The 18,778-nt window shown below is 30.8% G+C and overlaps 2 protein-coding genes across 2 annotated transcripts in view; one reads left to right on the top strand and one right to left on the bottom strand.

The window, feature by feature from the left end:
- Nucleotides 1–1,385: 1,385 nt before the first annotated feature.
- LOC134699097 (cytochrome b-245 light chain-like) lies at nt 1,386–9,373 on the bottom strand. Its single transcript, XM_063560786.1, has 6 exons — nt 9,236–9,373; nt 5,327–5,396; nt 4,546–4,620; nt 3,612–3,695; nt 2,626–2,707; nt 1,386–2,265 (listed from the first exon to the last, which is right to left on the bottom strand). Exons 1-6 carry the CDS (start codon nt 9,309–9,311, stop codon nt 2,128–2,130), a joined length of 525 nt encoding a protein of 174 aa, XP_063416856.1. The 5' UTR covers nt 9,312–9,373; the 3' UTR covers nt 1,386–2,127.
- A 113-nt stretch (nt 9,374–9,486) lies between these two features.
- LOC134699067 (GPI ethanolamine phosphate transferase 1-like) overlaps nt 9,487–18,778 on the top strand; it is a 33,653-nt gene continuing 24,361 nt past the window's right edge. The window contains exons 1-8 of the mRNA XM_063560754.1: nt 9,487–9,662; nt 10,307–10,540; nt 12,118–12,239; nt 13,294–13,392; nt 14,148–14,254; nt 14,744–14,868; nt 15,625–15,755; nt 16,288–16,407. Of these exons, the coding sequence (XP_063416824.1) occupies nt 9,550–9,662; nt 10,307–10,540; nt 12,118–12,239; nt 13,294–13,392; nt 14,148–14,254; nt 14,744–14,868; nt 15,625–15,755; nt 16,288–16,407 (1,051 nt within the window). The 5' untranslated portion in view covers nt 9,487–9,549. The remainder of the gene's footprint in view (nt 9,663–10,306; nt 10,541–12,117; nt 12,240–13,293; nt 13,393–14,147; nt 14,255–14,743; nt 14,869–15,624; nt 15,756–16,287; nt 16,408–18,778) is intronic.

Raw genomic sequence — 18,778 nt, 5'->3', positions numbered from 1 at the left:
TACTGTGGATTCATTCATATTCGTTGGATACCAATTTTCGTGGATTTCATTTAAAAATTCAATAAATTACAAATTTTCAAAAGGAATGTTTGCAAACTTAGCCAAAACAATGAAATTTAATATCCACGAAAATGTGTTTTCTTCAATCCACAAAAATTGGTGCCCACAAAAATAAATAAATCCACAGTATACCAAATATAGTTGACCTATGGTATTTAGATTGAAAACTCACCAAAACACAAAAATTTACATTAACTGATAAACCTTGAAATTACGTCAAGGTCAGATTATACCTGCCAGACAGACATGTTTATCCTACAACAATTCCATACACCAAATATAGTTGACCTATTGATTATAGTACTTGAAAATCAGATCAGAAAATAAGGTCATGGTCAATGAACAAATAATAGATGGAAACTCTATAACATAAGATACCTGTACACAAGGTAGGATGCATCTTTGGTCTTTTACCTTCTTAAATATAAAGTTGTACAAATAGTTTACCCTGCTGCCACGGTATATCAATCCCTGTGTCTTGCAGCTTGCATGAGACAAAAATAACAAAAAAACATTGTTTTGTTCTTACATTTTCTCTAAAAACATATAAAAATAAAAATTCAAATAACGTTACATGTATATATATCTACATAAATATATCAAGGACCATATATAACATGGCAAGATTATTGCGTTAAAAAATGTCATGAAACAAAGAATGTAATTTCTTAACAAAACAAAAATTGTCAATTTTAACAGTTAAATGCTTCTAGAATCAGGTGATATAAAATAAATAAACTGATTTAATTAAGTAATAGAAAAGACGCATCACATTCAGTTTGAATTTTTCGGAAATTTACAATCAAAACTGAGTAGGACTTAGTAGGTACCTAACACTACTGGGAGTTAACTCTGTAAAATCAACAGAACGTTTAAACGACGTTGTGTTGTTAAGGGAATATTAAGCTAATTCTCAATGATCAAAATAAGATTTTGTCAAACTGCTATATAACCAGTGTAATTTTTCTGAATAAACGGTTGGTTAGATTTTTTGGAAATTTTTATATTTTTGTCAAAGGGTCAAAGTAAATACTTTGTCAAAATTTTAAGAAAATTAAACGAGCAAAATAAATTTTGGTTAAGGTGTTGGGTACCCCTTAAACGACAAATAGTGATATGGATTTTCTTCATTGCAATAGAGGTAGCAAATAATGCATAATTTGAGGTGATATAATTTTAACCAATTTACAGGTTATGGGGACATGCTGATTCTGACCATTCAGCTAAGATTGATAGTTTTATTTCATGCAATGATTTTTTATGCGTCTATTGTTTAACACTGACAATAAACTATTACTCATACATCTAACATAGACCCATGTTTGTTCTTCAAATCACACTTAATTTCCCTGCTACACACAATCAGAATGAGATGTTCAACTTAAACTTTGTAACAAGATATGTTTTCACTTATGGGTACACACAGTCTAATTTTAATGAAAATAGCAGTACTAAATGTATGAATATAATACCTTTTGGTAATAAAAAAGGAAGATTTATTGCACAAAATGTCCTCAGATTATGAAAGATGCATAAAAGTGTGTATATCAAACTATAATATTCTATAAAGTTTAAAATTAAAAAAAAAAAGTTTTTAACAAAGACATGCCTTTAACTGTAAAAGAACAAATGAATAAGTCCTTTTCACTTTTTAAAAATTCTATCTTAATCTTAGATAACAAAAAAGATTGATGTCAATAGATCAATCAGTCGTGAAAAATCTGTTAAAAAATCAAATCCTGTATCCAAGCATGGCTTACAAAGATCTTAAAATGATTCAGCTGATGTTATAATTACTAGAACAGAAAGTCAAATGAGATATTGCCAGATTCTTGTAAGTAAAACATACATAGGATCTTTATTTAAATCAGATTGAACAAACATGATATAAATGGGATTTTTTTTTGAAGTGATTGTAAAAATAACTCATGAAAAAATGCAGTATACAGTCATATACAAAATGTATAATGTTTACACTTTTTTACTTTTAAAATTGAGAATGTCTATTGCTTTGTGGAGACATATGTCCAAAAATACCCTTGCGTAAAATCCTTTCAACCCATGAGATTAGATTTGGTTGGCTGAAGGAGGTGCTCTGGGAGGGGGCATCTTTGGTTGACGGAATGACTTGGCATCTAGTTTAGCTGTACTCTCTGTCTTTTCCTCTAAACCTACTGGTTTCCATTCTTCTCCTTTAAAAGCTGCCTGTAATAAAATCAAAACAGTTATTCTTTAAAATATTTCTCATTATTCTTTAGAATATATTTTTTATTACAAAAGTTATCACAGAATAAATATTTTTTTCATTAACTAGTGTACGACCTTTAATATTTTTATTTTTTTTACATGAAAAAAATGTTATTTCATTTAACTCTGCATGTGCCATTAAAATTAATAAAAAATTTAAAAGAACAATGCATCTGTTTACTGCACTTTCAATGGTGAAAGGGGGATGGGATTGTTTTTCAATTAGTAAATTTTAATTTAATTGATTGTTGGTTGCATAACGTCTGGTGAAGTTAACTTAAAAGTCTGACATTAAATACATTGTAGTTGATCACCTACCACTAAATAAATCATGGCTGTTGTAAATAAAGAGATTCCTCCCATTATTGTAGCTAGTATAAAACACATTGGTATACACAGTCTGAAAAATATCAAACAAGTTATTCAAGGGAGGTAACTGTAGTAAATGTGGATTCAAAATCATGGTCTGAAAATAAAATCATTAAATGGAAGTTACCTTTTATTGTTAGAAAAAATATTGTATATTAGGAAACTGAAAAAATATAATATAGTAAATCAAGATAAGTAACTGATATTAATAGTATTCCTGCCTAGATTAAAATGCAGTCTGAAAAATAGAATATCAATCGTTCAAGGAAAGTCACTTCAGTTATTGTGAATCAATTGCAAGGAAGAAAACAGTCCCAAAAATATTAAATTAGGCCTCCAAAAAGGCTAACTTCTTTTATTGTGGATAATATAAAAATATGTTTGAACAGAGATTCTCAAAAACTGTTGGTATAGAATAGATAATTTTACTATGGAGAGGAATTTTAAGGGAGATAATCAATTAAAAAATATTATGTTCTTTCATCCAGGATTTGCAAAATATTCAGTGATTGGTTTTAAAATTAAACGTCTCTGGAAGATGCTTTCCATTATTGCATTCTCTCTGCAATATACACTTAAGACAAACCATGAGTTATTCATTTTTTTAAATTAATTCTCCCCTTGCAGTGGCTATTTCATACTGTAAATAGGATTTTTCAGTGAGTCACAGGTATCATTTTTCATGAACTGAGACTTGAACAATAATAACCAGATATCACATCATGAATTATATTGAAATCTAACAAACTATTCACAAAATAATTATTTACATGTTTCATAATGACATAAACAATATTCACACCACACCGTTTACCATAAATCTGTGAATTTCATGTTTATTTTTATTTCCTGTGGTTAAAAAAAAATCTTCAACAAAATGTTAGGTGGCTTTAAGGCTGATATACACCATCCCTTATTTCATAGCTTATACTTACATTAAATGCATAATAAATCTAACAAAGTAATTCCTGGAAACAGGCCCACAGCAACTCAAAAGTTTAGTAAAGTATTTTTGAAACCTAAAAAATACAATGTAATCACTTAAACATTATAAAATACTTAAAACTAAATGCTTTAGTCTTATATAATACATATTTATCATATTATTTGAATTCAGGAAGATCTATGTAAAAGAACAATGTTAGAAAAAAATCCACCACAAATATTTGCTTGTCAACCTGTCAATTTTAACATGGGGAAATAGAATGCACTTCATATTCAAACTCAGAAACCATCCAATGGAATGAATCCGTGATTTTTTTTCACTGTTATATTATGATTTATTGCTTTTACAAAATGTTCTTCTGTTTTTCTAACAGATAATTTCCTTTCTCAGCACAGTAAGAGTGATATGAAAAAATTATAAATAAAATTAACAATGTCGTCATACATGTAGGTAAAATAGCGATAAACAGATCATCATTGGTCATCTCAACTCGATTGCTTCATTTCGCCATACTGGCTCAATCTAGAAAATCAATTTCATTAGAAAAGACCAATGATAATCTTTACTTATGTTTATTTTAGAAAATGCAGGTTTTATTTTCGAGGTTATTAACAATTATATGAGATGTACAACTGGAACAGAGAATATACATCCTAGAGTGTTTGACTTGAATTGTCAAATATATTATGTTTCTAATGTTCATTCAATATTACCTGTAACACAGGTAAAGATAAGTAACAATCTGTTATAAGTAACAACTTCAATTTGTGAAGAGTTGTCTCATTGGCAATCGTACAACATCTTCTATTTTATGTAACAAATGTATATCACTTGTAAGAATTGACAATATTGCTTAAAGTCTTGTTTATCAGCATACAACTTAACATTACAATATTTTTACTTTATACTGGTAAAGTACTTACATTCTCTCTTGTGTTCTTCCTTTTAACCTTTTACCTCTTGGATATTCTAATACAAAAACAAGTACACCAGCTACACTTAGTATTAGTTAAGAAAATTCAAACTAAGACAGGTATGTTTTTCTTTAAATTAAAGTCATTTGGTTTAAAAGTAACAAAATTGCACTCTCTTAAAACTTGGGGTGATTCTGTGCTAGAAAAAGTCTTAAAAATAATGAACTAAGCCTTTTCTCAAATCAGATTTCAATTAAACAAAAAACAATTTGGTTCCGGTGAAAATAAAAGCTAAACTAGAAAAGTGTAATTGAACCAAACACTCATTGCTTCATATTCAATAATAAAGAATCAAAACCAGGTTGTACTGGACTGGGTGGTGTAATTGAATCTAAAACCATGTATGTAAAAGATTAAAATGTTGTAGGACCTTTTATTTAGAGGCTGATTATATTATAAAATTTCCAACTTTACAACAAAATCTGAAAGACATTACAATCATTTTTTCATTGTTTTTACATCTGAATTTTTCATAGGAGTGTGGTGTTAAAGGTTGATGTTCATTGTACATGTATTATGATAAGAACAATTATTGGTAACATTGTATGTTCATGTACATGCAATTAAACTCATGACTATTGTTAAAATTCCATGTCTATTTTTTTTAGTGATGTTGAATGTAAATGTACATGTAGTTTGATAAGAACAAGTATGGCTTGTGAACATACAATTTCAGGACTATTTTGAGAATACCATGTGTGTGTACAATGCACATTAGAGGCAAGGATACATGGCATAAATTCCAATTTCCCATCCTTTAAAAAATCCAGCCACTCCAAGTATTCCTCCTAGTATTATGACTGAAAAAGACAAATCACAGAATAAATAACAGAAATGATATTCAAACTACTGAAACATGTCTTTCATAATAGGTCAATATATTTAGATATACACAAAACATTCACAGTACATGTATTTATGAACAGATGAAGTGTTTACTGTAAAAGAGAAATGTACCGACACGTCGATGTGTGATGTCATCAAAATATCATTTTTTTTTAAATTAGCAAATACAATATGTTTCATGTATCCATTTCTTAAAAAAAAGAAGAGTATTAAAGGGAAACTTCGCAAAAAAATCAAAAATTGATATTATGTCCATTCTGTATAAAAATGCTCAAATTTATAAATATTAAAGTTTTATTCCGCTAGATAAGAGATCACCATCGATTTTAAATTTTGAGTATCAGTTCTCTGCCTTCCGCCATTTTGTTATCTTGTCCAAATAAAAATCACGATATGTCTATAAACCACAAAGAAACATAACTACAGTAACCGATGTATTCTTAATTACGTGTCGATATCTTGTCAATCGTACGGTTGTTTAATCTGACTAACTAACTTGATACGGAAAATGTTCTTATTTTTTTAAAAACCATATTTTTAAACTGTTAATATTGGAATTAGTTAAAAAGTCAAAGTTCAAATCCTAAATAAGTGTTCCGTGAAAATTGTTTTCGAAAATCTAATTCGTTCATAATTCTTTAAAGTAATATACTTTATTCAAATAAATTAGGATCTTCGCTCCACTGATCACCCGCATGGCTTAAGGTATTACTCCCAAAGGTATTGTGAGGGGTGTAAGGTGACATGTCCATGTATTCAAGCGATTTCCTGTCGGGCTTGCAAGTTCATGCATCGTTTCACTTCTGTAGGTATTGATCAGTGTACACGGCCGATAACTTATAACTTTCCATTTTGAACTATCGGATGCATGTATAATATATATCTCTGTCTTGCGTGTCCGAAAGTGATATATTATACTAGTCATTACTTAACTCATACGCTTGTTTATAAATAAAATTTCTGGTATAAAGAATATTATTTATAAAAAAAAAAATGATACAAAAAAAAAAAAAAAAAAATTGAAGATATACAAATATACGTATTTTTTCCAAGGGTTAATTTGGGAAAATCAGAGACATATAATTGTATTATATGTCTCTGGGAAAATGTAATATTCACTCGTTGTGAATAGTAAAGGACATAGTTGGATCATTCCAGAAATGTTGATTAAAAAAATGTGCGCACTTGTCGACGATTCGTTTATACGCCCGGAGAGAAAGTTACGGAACTACAGTGCAATTTAAAATATATACATGTATACATTGAACATAAGAAAGAAACATACATTTTGTGCAAATTGGGGTAAAAGTTTTGTAAATAGACTAGTCCACGTATACCAACGGTATGTAATCATCCAATTCGATAGACTATTGTATACCAAAAGAAGAAGAAGAAGAGGACCAATTTGATTTAAATACAGGTCGATCTGTAACTTGCTTTGGTTCATCGAAGTTATGAACATAGTTAAATCACAGATTTATATATCAATTAGATTGTTCTCGAATAAAGAAAGAAATTCGTCATCACCACAATTGTTCCGACGTATGCAACTGGACGTACACTAATAATCCCCGAGGGATGTGAATATTTTCTAGGAAAGCTATTGAGTATTAAAGTTTCAAATCATTTTCGGGATTTATTTTCTTTCTTGATATTCAATGACAGCAAATTTAAAGAATAAACTGCTTGTCAGATATTTGTCCGCTTCAGGGGTATTCTTGCCAGTTGAACAGACTTATAATTACATTCAAAAATAGGGAAAGATGACATTAAATTCGTTGTCTTTTGTTTTTAAACATCTTTGGTCAAATAGTTATTAAGTATTATACGTCCCCGATTATGATTAAATTTGGTTGACGTTTTTCACACTTGATAAAGAATATCTATTCGTAATTTTTCGATTCCATTCTAAGAAGACCTTAAATTTGCTGTCAACTTTTAAAAACTTCTCAAGTAGAAAAATATTTTTTTCTTTATTCGTTCATATTATATTCCGCTTCGGTAGAGTTATCTTCAGTGACTTCCAGTTATTAATTTATACGTTGCTTTTAAAAAGTCTAAATCTAAGTGTTCTCATTCATTTATTTGCCTAATAAAGACAAATAAAAATACTTTGGTAAAGCTATTTATAATTTCTAAGTTCTCCTTTTTATTAGACATCAATCAAGGACAAAAGGTGTAAATCATTTCAATCGGACATATGAATTAATTTTCCCGTCTTTAACACAAAATTGTGTATTTCTTAGTAAATTAACTTATTTGAATTCAAATAAATAATAGCACCAAACATAATTAAATAATTCCACGGCGATCAATTTTTATTTGTCACCAACTTGAATATATATTTTAAATATGTATATTGAATGCTCCCTTGTCTTATAATTCACTGATCCGAATAGACAGTCACGCCTGGCAAGGTGTGCCCGAGAGGCGTGGTTAAATACCGAAGTGCAAATAACAATTTACCTTTCAACAAGCCATCTACGATATTGCCACAGAACCGTGAATACACACATCGTATCAACCAAGTCATAGCAGCAGAGATGGTAAAAGGTCAATAAGAGTACACCAACATATTGTCTTTACAGATTATTGTACTTTACTTTGTTCACCTTATCAGTCCAAAATATATTAATTAAAAATAAATTTATAACTTTTGTGTTGTCTACAAAATTAATTCGAATATATACGTTTAACATAGAAAATTTATCTCATGAATATGTACAATTGAACGCCTGTGCGTTTTATCTTCTTATTATCGGATGGTTATTTAGATAAAGCATAAGTCATCGGCGCGCTTACGATAACGTTAAAATATGATTAAAAACCAAGACTTTTAATGATTGTATTTTAAATCCCGGCATGCAAAAACCAGGAGAAAATGTCACAACCTACAGGAAGTAGTTAATATTTTTTCATTAAATATTGAATTTCTCCTTTATTACTGCACATATAGCGATAAAACTTTGTGAATATATATATTATGTCATAATGAACAAATTTAAACCATAAGTAAAAAATCGTGAATTTTCCCTTTAAGCATGGACAAATATCCAATAATTTATTGTTCAAAATATTTGAAAAAAATAAACAAAAGCTCTGTTATTCGATTTTTGACGAATAAAATTTAAGCATGGATGCAATTTGGGTACTCCTCATTAATTACAGAATCATTGATGGTTTGGAGGTTAGTTCAGACCAATTTTTCTATGATTCCATATGAATTGAAAATCAAATTGGTGTACCTACATGACCTATATAATAAAGAAGGATACGGGTCGGCTACAAAATAAACACAAAATGGAATCTCTTGTCTTGATCATAAAAAACCTAGATGAAAAAACTGTCAAATTGGGTGCAATTTGAGTACCGTCACGTCATACATATTGGAATGTATTGACACAATTTTTATGGTGATTTAATTTTTATATAACATTAGAATGCAACAGCATAACACAAGGATTAAACAATCATATGTCTTACAATTTTTTTTTAAAGCATAGCAATAACATACATTCATATCAACTGAACCATAAAAAAAGGAGAATTTAAAATATTTCCCTATATTTTCTATATTGGGCAATAGTAATTAACTGACCACTTTAGGATTGTACAGTATTGACCACTAGAGGAGTATTATTGGGAAAGTAAAAACTGAGGGCAGTATTTACTGCCCAAACTGGCCAAAATTGCCTTCAATTTCAACCAGGATGTCATGTCAAGTAAAAATCATTCAAGAAGACAGAATTATCCTGAATTTCTGTGTGTTTATATAAAATTCAATCATTCTTACTAGAAGAACTGACGATGGCTTGTTCATTAGCCCACATCGCCCATTCTATTTGTCCCATCTTCACTCCAGAAGTCATATTGCCAACTTTGACTTCCTTATTTCTACTTTCAATATCTAATCCCGGAAGTAATTTAATACTTCAAGAGTTAAGTTTGTTACCGCTTTTATGATTGGACAATAATATAACTAGGACCAATGAAAATCGGCGTTTTAAAATGAGAAATAAAAATAAACAAAGCAAGGGAGATAATTACCGGCACTGTTCTTTGCACTCAAAGTTTTCTCAAGTAGATTAACATGATATCTCTGATACTATGAACGGAAAAGAGAAACATGGTCAACGCCCTCATTATCTATCAGAAAAGAATGTAGAAATGCCAAAAGACACGAAGAAAAACGTTCACCAAAGTTCAAATCAAATATTTTTGTAAGATATCTTTACAAAAAGTTCATGCATGAACTGATATTATAGTTCTTCTAAGAGTAATATTGATGATAGATTCTTTAATTTTGAGATTTACATCACTTTTACTCCAGGTAAATATCAAATTTAGAAATACAAATTATGTGTCTTGTGTGCAAGTTCCTTCTATAACAAAATACCAGTGAGGTAACTCAGATAACTCAATCCAAATAAAGGGGGTCTCATTGGGGGGTTCTGATCCCAAAACCCCGCTTAGTGTTTTGTCAGATTCCTGTATCCCACTTACACTATGTACGTAAGCAATTCTCATTCTTTTGTAATTTCCCGAGACCTCATTTCCCGTTTTCACAGCACAATAATTTGACTTTTACGTATCACGCTTACGAAAAATCAGCAATCCCGCGTCAGGCTTAGACCCCAATGAGACCCACAATAAAGTCTGTGATATTGTTATACATCTTACAAGGAACTTTAAAGGCAGATAAATAATAGTTATCTACATGTATGAGAAGTATCTCAGTGTTGATTTGTTTTGTACAATTTATTTCATGCTTATTTGTTCTGTACAATTTATTTCATGTTTATTGTTTTAAGGAAGAATGTTATAACATCATGTAATTAATTAGTTAATAGTATATATTTTTCAGGATGAATACAGATACAATATGTTTGGTACTGGCTGGATTGTTTACCCACTTGGTGTTTTTTTACTCAATATTTGATATTTACTTCACATCACCTCTGGTTCATGGAATGACTACACATGTATCCCCTCTGAAACCTGCTGCCAACCGTCTTGTTCTATTTTCTGCAGATGGTTTAAGAGCTGATAAGTTTTTTGGACTAGATAAAAATGGACTTTCAAGAGCACCTTACCTTAGGTAATGATGATGTATTGTAATTTGTATGTTAAATTACAATTGCCCTTTAAACATGATAAAATTTCACTTTGAGTAAGAAATTCCAAGTACATTTTTTGTAATGATTATGTTACCCTGGTTAAAGATGTGCAAGTCATACAATACAGACAAGTAAAATACTAAATGAGACATATATTCGTTATATATTGTGTACATAATGATAATCAGTTAATGATGGCAAACATTTAGATTTAATAAATGTATTTTTTAATTTAACTTGCTGGTAAACAAAATTTAGATATTTACATTGTACAGTAGTATCAAAATTAACCAATAAGACAATGATTATTGTAACATAATACTGCATTTTTCCTTTGAAGTTTTTACGCGATAGTCTGCTTAATACATGTAGTTCAGTTTTTGAAAACTCAAGGTTTAATATGAATAGTTATTTGTAATTTAATTAAAAAGAACTATGACATACTTTTTGCTTACAACTTCTTGTAGATAGGAGGAGCTTGGACTTTGGTTTAATCTGATATTTTTTAATGTTAAAACCATGATTAAAACTCTGCCTCTTTGTTATGCCTGATTTGCAGTTAAGTAAAGGAGGGACGAAAGATACCAAAGGGACAGTCAAACTCATAAATCTAAAACAAACTGACAACGCCATGGCTAAAAATGAAAAAGACAAACAGAAAAACAATAGTACACATGACACAACATAGAAAACTAAAGAACCCCACCAAAAACTAGGGGTGATCTCAGGTGCTCCGGAAGGGTAAGCAGATCCTGCTCCACATGTGGCACCCGTCGTGTTGCTTATGTGAATGCACGAGGACAAGGATTTCGTTGGTTTAACAATAGGATTTCTACTTACAAGTTTCGTCACTGACTTCATAAATTTCATTGAGGAAAATATTTTTTTCTTAAGATTTTTTTATGATAAAAAAAAAGAGCTGGAATATTTTGTTCTAAAAATTCCCAGACCCGAAAAAAATCAAATCCAATTTGCCTTAGAGGAACCCAAGTCCTTTAATTCAGAAAAAATATTTTTTTGTCATGTCTGATGTGCCCTATTCCCAACTGGAAATTATATTGGGCCATAATAAAAAATAGGTTTGTTTGCCCAAACGCTACCTACCCAGAAAAAAGCTGCCTACTCAAATTCTTTTATTGTCCTGATTGGAAGAAGTTTTTTTTTTAATCAAATAGGCATGAAGACTAATAAACATATGATACTTTAATTTCATTTTTTGAATAAAAAAAAGAAAATGCCTACCTACCTACCCACTGTCTCAACTTTGGGTAGGGTTTGGGCAAACCAAAATATTTTTAAGTGTGGCCTTGTAGTTAAAAAAAAATCATCAGGCCACTTTTGAATGATGTTACAAAACATATACATCAAGCCTTACTCATTAACATATTTTAACGAACTCTTCCTTCAGATTCGTCGTTTAAATATGTTATTTACTCATAAAGAGCGTGGTATATATAATACAAAGAATTTGGGTATTAATTTTTCTCTCACTTTAGTGCTTTCAGGATTTACAAAAAATGTATCACTATTAATTTTGTTGGGCTTCATATATTTTCAGGAATATAATACAGAAGCATGGTGCCTGGGGTGTTTCTCACACTAGAGTACCTACAGAATCCAGACCTGGCCATGTAGCACTTATTGCTGGCTTTTATGAAGATGTTAGTGCTGTTGCCAAAGGTATGAAAAAAAATTGACATCCTTCTTATATCCAAGGTTAATAAAAAGATCAACTTAGTGTTATTATAAAAAAAACATGTAATAACTATTTCAATAGCAAAACATACATGGATATGATTAATGATAAATCCAATTTCTAAACAGGTAAAAATTGGACTAAAAAAAGTAAAATAACAAGAAAAGCGAACTCAGAGAAAAATTCCAAATGAAAAGTCCCTAATCAAGTTGCAAAATCAAACCCTCAAACACATCAAACAAATGGACAACAACTGTCATATTCTTAACTTTTCAGAAAATGGTGGATCAAAACTGTTTTTATGCCCCATTTATGGGCATTATGTTTTCTGGTCTGTGTATCCATCTGTTTGTTCATCTGTCCATCCGTCCGTTCGTCCCATTTCAGGTTAAAGTTTTTGATCAAGGTAGTTTTTAATGAAGTTGAAGTCCAATCAACTTGAAACTTGAATTTGAAAAAGTACACATGTACCCTATGATATGATCTTTCTAATTTTAATGCCAAATGAGAGATTTTCCCCCATTTTCACTGTCCACTAAACATAGAAAATGAAAGTGCGGATGGGGCATCTGTGTACTGGGGACACATTATTGTTTTAGCTATATCAACCTCTCACTTGTATGCCAGTCGACTAAAATTCCATTATACTGACAACAATGTGTGAAAGGATTTCTGTTACCTATTTTATCTGTTAGATATGTGAATGTGTCTAAAAATAACAATTTGTCATGTGACAGTCTTAACCATTTGTTTAATCAGATGAAATGTTTAATTGTTTTTCTTTTTTTTCCTCCGGACTATATATATTTAGTCATGATAGTAGGGGCATTATGTTTCTGATCTGTCATCCTTCCTTTTAACTGTGCTATTTCAGATTTCAGATAAAGTTTTAGTTTGAAATTGTTAATCATGAATGCAATTGTGCATGTTGTGGTCACAACATCTTGAAAATTCTTACATTTGTTCATTTTGATATTAACTTTATTAATAAATCCTCATTAAGGGTTTTAACCCAGTTTTTGCAATTACTCATTGCAGGTTGGAAAGAAAACCCAGTAGAATTTGATTCAGTTTTTAATCAGAGTAGAAACACTTGGTCTTGGGGCAGCCCTGATATCTTACCAATGTTTGCAAAAGGTAAGATGACTTCATAGATAATATATTTATAAATACAGATGAATATTGAATACAGTTGTTTGCCATGTTATATGTATGAAATTCAAGATAAAGTACTCAAACATTAAAAATAAATAGAATAGAGAATTTGAAGAAAAAAAATTAACTCCCAGAGGTATAATATATCTCATTCTTGATTTTAAAGAAGACTGGTAGAAAAAAAAAGACATGTTTGTTTTTTATGTATCATTTGGTGCTGTGCTGTCTCATAGAAAAATACCCCACAACTCTTTTATTCATATGATAATAATGATAAAGTTTATTAGAACTGCTTGAAGATTGATATTTGAATTTTGTGTGTAAAGTTAAGTTTTAAGAAAATTAAATAACTTCTGAAAAAGATCATTGTACATGTATTGACCCCACTATTGTCTGTTATATGGTCGGGTTGCTGTCTCTTTGACACATTCCCCATTTCCATTCTCAATTTTATACCACTATTGTAAGTTCTTGAAGACAGCCAAAAAGAAGTCAGTATTTCAACTCTCTGTCATGCCAAATACATAATAACTATTGGAATTTTGAAAACAAGGAATAACTTTTCTGGTTAACATAAATTTGTAAAAAAAAAGTGACAAAAAGAGTCACATGTTTACTCTGTTTATTGATTGCTAAGCAAGCTTTTGTCATATAAACCATACTGTGTATCATGTCATTGCATGTGTATGTACTTCTGACTCATTTAACTTTTTATGTGTATTATCTTTAATTACCAGGAGCCAGTGGTGACCATGTATTTACAGAGATGTATACATCAGATGAGGAAGATTTTGCAGCATCCCACGCTTCTGACCTTGACACATGGGTATTTGATAAAGTTAAGGTAAGTATAGTTTAACCTTGAAACCTTGATATTTGATAAGGTCAAAGTGCTATAAATGTCCATGCAATTTTTTGGCTTATAAATTAAACTTATTCAATAGATTCAGTTATGATGATGTATGCATTTCATGGTTTATTGTATAGTAAAACAAAACTTTACCATTTCCAAATAAATTGCAAAATTAAAACTACTTCTCAAAAACTTATAATGTTATTTGCAAAAAGGTCTTCCACATCATAAGATTTGTATGACTTTCAAAACCTTGGATACAAATATTCAGTTTTACATTTTTTTGTACTTTTTGTATTTTAAAATATCAATTGTTTTGATAAAAATATTCTTGTAAAAATGAAAATAAACTTTGAAAATACAACCTGGAAGAACTAAGAAACAGCAATCTAAGTTCAAGAAACACAGTTTTTATAGAGTAGGTTGTGAAACATAAGGCGTAACTCTGTTGGTTATAGATATATGTATCTTCTCTTACAGGCCTTCTTTGAAAGAGCTAAATTAGACAGAGATTTGTATGAAAAATTACAGAAAGATAAAATTGTATTCTTTCTACATTTGCTTGGTATAGACACTAATGGACACTCACACAAACCACACTCAGAGTAAGTCTGATCACCTATAATATAAAGTTTATACCTGTAACTTTTTTTTACTTGAACCAGTATTGGGAATTTGGTAGAAAATATAATCGTTACATCAAATAGCATTTTTTCATTTTTTCTAGTTTATGTGGAAGTAATGAAAATAAATATTACATTTTTTTTAATGAATAAAAAAAGAAGATGTGTGGTATGTGTCAATGAGACAGCATGTAATAAAATTGAGAATGGAAATGGGGAATGTGTCAAAGAGACAACAACCCGACCATAGAAAAAGGAACAGCAGAAGGTCACCAACAAGTTTTCAATGTAGCGAGAAATTCCCGCCCCCTGGAGGCGTCCTTCAGCTGGCCCCTAAACAAATAGTTCAGTGATAATAATATAGAACATGTCATACATAGGACTAAAGTAAAGTTACAAAAACATACAGGCACTGAGTACTGTACACCAAAACAGCGTTTTCAAAATATATTTACTACAAATTGAACATTTAGGAGCATAATATACAAGAAGGTGTAAAAAATATCATCCAGACCCTTATTTATACTATACAGAACTTTGTAGTGGATAATATATAGTGACAATTATCAAGTTGATATTTCCTTTTGGTTGATATTTTGTATGCAATTATGTTAATTTGACTGATGAGGAATGCACAACTTTATACATTGTATTTCATGTGGTACTCAAAAAATGGAAAAAATCTAGCACAAATAAACAAAATCTATACTCGCCTAATTAGATTCATGATTTTTTTAGGGTGTATTTAAAGAATATAGAGCTTGTTGATACAGGAATAAAAGAAATGGTGAAGCTGTTTGATGATTTTTATAAAAGAGATAGTAAAACTACATATATAATGTCATCAGACCATGGCATGACAAATTGGGGTAATTGCTATCATATATAAATTTAAAAAAAAAATGGAAAATTATTATAATGTTGTCAGACAGTGTGTTTCATGGCTAACCATATTTAGTTGGGTTAGTTTTCATCCTAAATTTCTCATCTATTTTCCAGAATTCAAAATTATTTCAGATTCAAATAATTCCTTGTTATTGGTAAATAATTATGCTGTGATCTATATACTGTGTAAAGAGAAGTAAATATACTGATATAAGCCATTGCTTACTTTATTGTTTAAAAGTTCTGCAACTTGGAAATTTGGAAATAATCAAATATACACTGTTTTAGGAGATAATTTATACTGCTTTCTGTTAAAATCAAATAATTAAGACTGATAGATGCTTGCATGATTATACATAAAGATTTAATATGGATAAAGAAGATTATACATAAAGATTTAATATGGATAAAGAAGTGTATACTGTTCAGAAGTACAATATAGGGCCTGGACTTTTGAAACTTAATAATAGAAAATAAATGTATGAAATGAAATGATGTATGTTCGATTAATTACAGGATCTCATGGAGCAGGGAATCCACATGAAACATTAACTCCTGTAGTGGCATGGGGAGCTGGTATCAGAGAACCCCTAGAATCCACAAATCAAGATACTTACCCTGATTCATATTCTGAAGGCATGTCATCATTTTAGTTATTTTTTTCATGTTTAATTGTTTTATATTTATCAATTTTAAATCAGCTGTTCATCATTAAAACAAACATAATCAATAAAATTCATAGGCAGATCCAAGGAGGAGCTTAAGTTCCCCCTTTCATGGCATTATTTATCGATGAAAGTTTTAACAATGAACTTGTCGTATAAATATATTTGTACATGGAAGTAAACATGGGCTCAGTGAAAGTCTGAGGAAAATACCGAAATATAGTTGCATAAAAAAGGCTGTAGGTCTGAGAAGAAACTTTTTTCTTTTGATAATCACAATGGAACTAGTTCTTAAAAGAGATTTTTAACTATATTGGTTCAATTCTGAAGTCATGTATACTTTTGTAATATTTTTACATTAATGGATCCGTTGATAAAACATGGAAAAAAAGTTTATCTTTGTTTACCTCTACTTGCACAGGTAAAAAATGACCAGAGACTCACACAAAAATAAATTAAATAAAAAATACAGAATCTAACAATACTTTTTTATATAACTTTTATTGATGAATGTTCAATATAAACAAAGATACAGCAATTGTAAGTAAACATGTCTATTTCATCAGTGATTACAAATTTGTTCAGCAATACACAAAAGTACAATAGAAATGAATGCAGCAGTCTAAAGGTTAAGAGATATAAGATAGATGATTGAGAAATTACAAGTCTGGTGTGTGTTGAAAAGACAAGCAAGAAAATATGAAATAAAAAAAAAATAACACTTTTAATCTACAGATGGTTGCATTGTCTAATTGACAAAATAATAAATAAAGAAACAATTGTTTATGCCCCACCTACGATAGTAGAGAGGCATTATGTTTTCTGGTCTGTGCGTCCATCTGTCTGTTTGTTCGTCCGTCCGTCTGTTCATTCATCAGTCTGTCCTGCAGCTCCTGCTTCAGGTTAAAGTTTTTGGTCAAGGTAGTTTTTGATGAAGTTGAAGTCCAATCAACTTGAAACTTAGTACACATGTTCCCTATGATATTATCTTTCTAATTTTAATGCCTAATTATATTTTTTATCCAATTTCATGGTCCATTGAACATGGAAAATGATAGTGCGAGTGGGGCATCCTTATACTTTGGAGACATTCTTGTTTTACAATACTATGCATAATACTTTTCATATAAAAGTCATTTTGTATATTAAGCTGTTTTTCTGTCTGCACATTTTTAGCTCACCTGGCCCAAAGGGCCAAGTGAGCTTTTCTCACCACTTGGCGTCCGTCTAGCGTCGTCGTTGTTAACATTTTACATTTTGAACTTCTTCCAGAGAACCACTGAATGAAATGAAACCAAACATGGCATGAATGCTCCTTATGAGGTGCTTACCAAGTGTTGTTACTTTGTAGCCAATCCATCATCCAAGATGGCCGCCAGCGGGGGACTTATTTTAACATAGGACCCTATGGGAAATGCATACAAATGACTTCTTCTAGAGAACCACTGAATGGAATGAAACCGAACATAGCATGAATGTTTCTTATGGGGTGCTGACCAAGTGTTGTTACTTTGTAGCAGATCCATTATCCAAGATGGTCACCAGGGGGGGACTTAGTTTAACATAGGACCCTATGGGAAATGCATACAAATGACTTCTTCTAGAGAACCACTGAATGGAATGAAACCAATAATGGCATGAATGTTCCTTATGAGGTGCTGACCAAGTGTTGTTACTTAGCAGCCGATCCATCATCCAAGATGGCCACCAGCAGGGGACTTAGTTTAACATGGGACCCTATGGGAAATGCATACAAATGACTTCTTCTAGAGAACCACTGAATGGAATGAAACCAATAATGGCATGAATGTTCCTTATGAGGTTCTGACCAAGTGTTGTTACTTTGTAGCCGATCCATCATCCAAGATGGCCACCAGCGGGGGACTTAGTTTACCATAGGACCCTATGGGAAATGCATACAAATAACTTCTTCTAGAGAACCACTGAATGGAATGAAACTAAACATAGCATGAATGTTCCTTATGAGGTTCTGACCAAGTGTTGTTACTTCGTAGTCGATCCATTATCCAAGATGGCCGCCAGCGGGGGACTTAGTTAAACATAGGACCCTATGGGAAATGCATACAAATGACTTCTTCTAGAGAACCACTGAATGGAATGAAACCAAACATGGCATGAATGTTCCTTATGGGGTGCTGACTAAGGGTTGTTACTTTGTAGCGGATCCGTCATCCAAGATGGCCGCCAGCAGGGGACTTATTTAAAAATTTGACCCTATGGGAAATGCATACAAATGACTTCCTCTAGAGAACCACTGAAAGGAATGAAACCAAACATAGCATGAATGTTCCTTATGAGGTGCTGACCAAGTGTTGTTACTT

This window comes from Mytilus trossulus, unplaced genomic scaffold (genome assembly GCF_036588685.1).
Source record: "Mytilus trossulus isolate FHL-02 unplaced genomic scaffold, PNRI_Mtr1.1.1.hap1 h1tg000024l__unscaffolded, whole genome shotgun sequence".
Lineage (NCBI taxonomy): Eukaryota > Metazoa > Mollusca > Bivalvia > Mytilida > Mytilidae > Mytilus > Mytilus trossulus.
Note: the sequence above shows the minus strand (reverse complement) of the source record. Positions and strands in the feature narration are given on the sequence as shown.

Bases quoted from the DNA above. Each gene is read 5' to 3' on its own strand.
- LOC134699097 (XM_063560786.1), bottom strand. From the start codon at position 9,311: ATGACTTCTGGAGTGAAGATGGGACAAATAGAATGGGCGATGTGGGCT. The intron at 4,621-5,326 runs GTATCCTTGCCT...ACTAATACTAAG, and splicing joins GAAATTGGAATTTATGCCAT to TGTAGCTGGTGTACTTGTTT. The intron at 3,696-4,545 runs GTAAGTACTTTA...TGTATTTTTTAG, and splicing joins GGAAGAACACAAGAGAGAAT to GTTTCAAAAATACTTTACTA.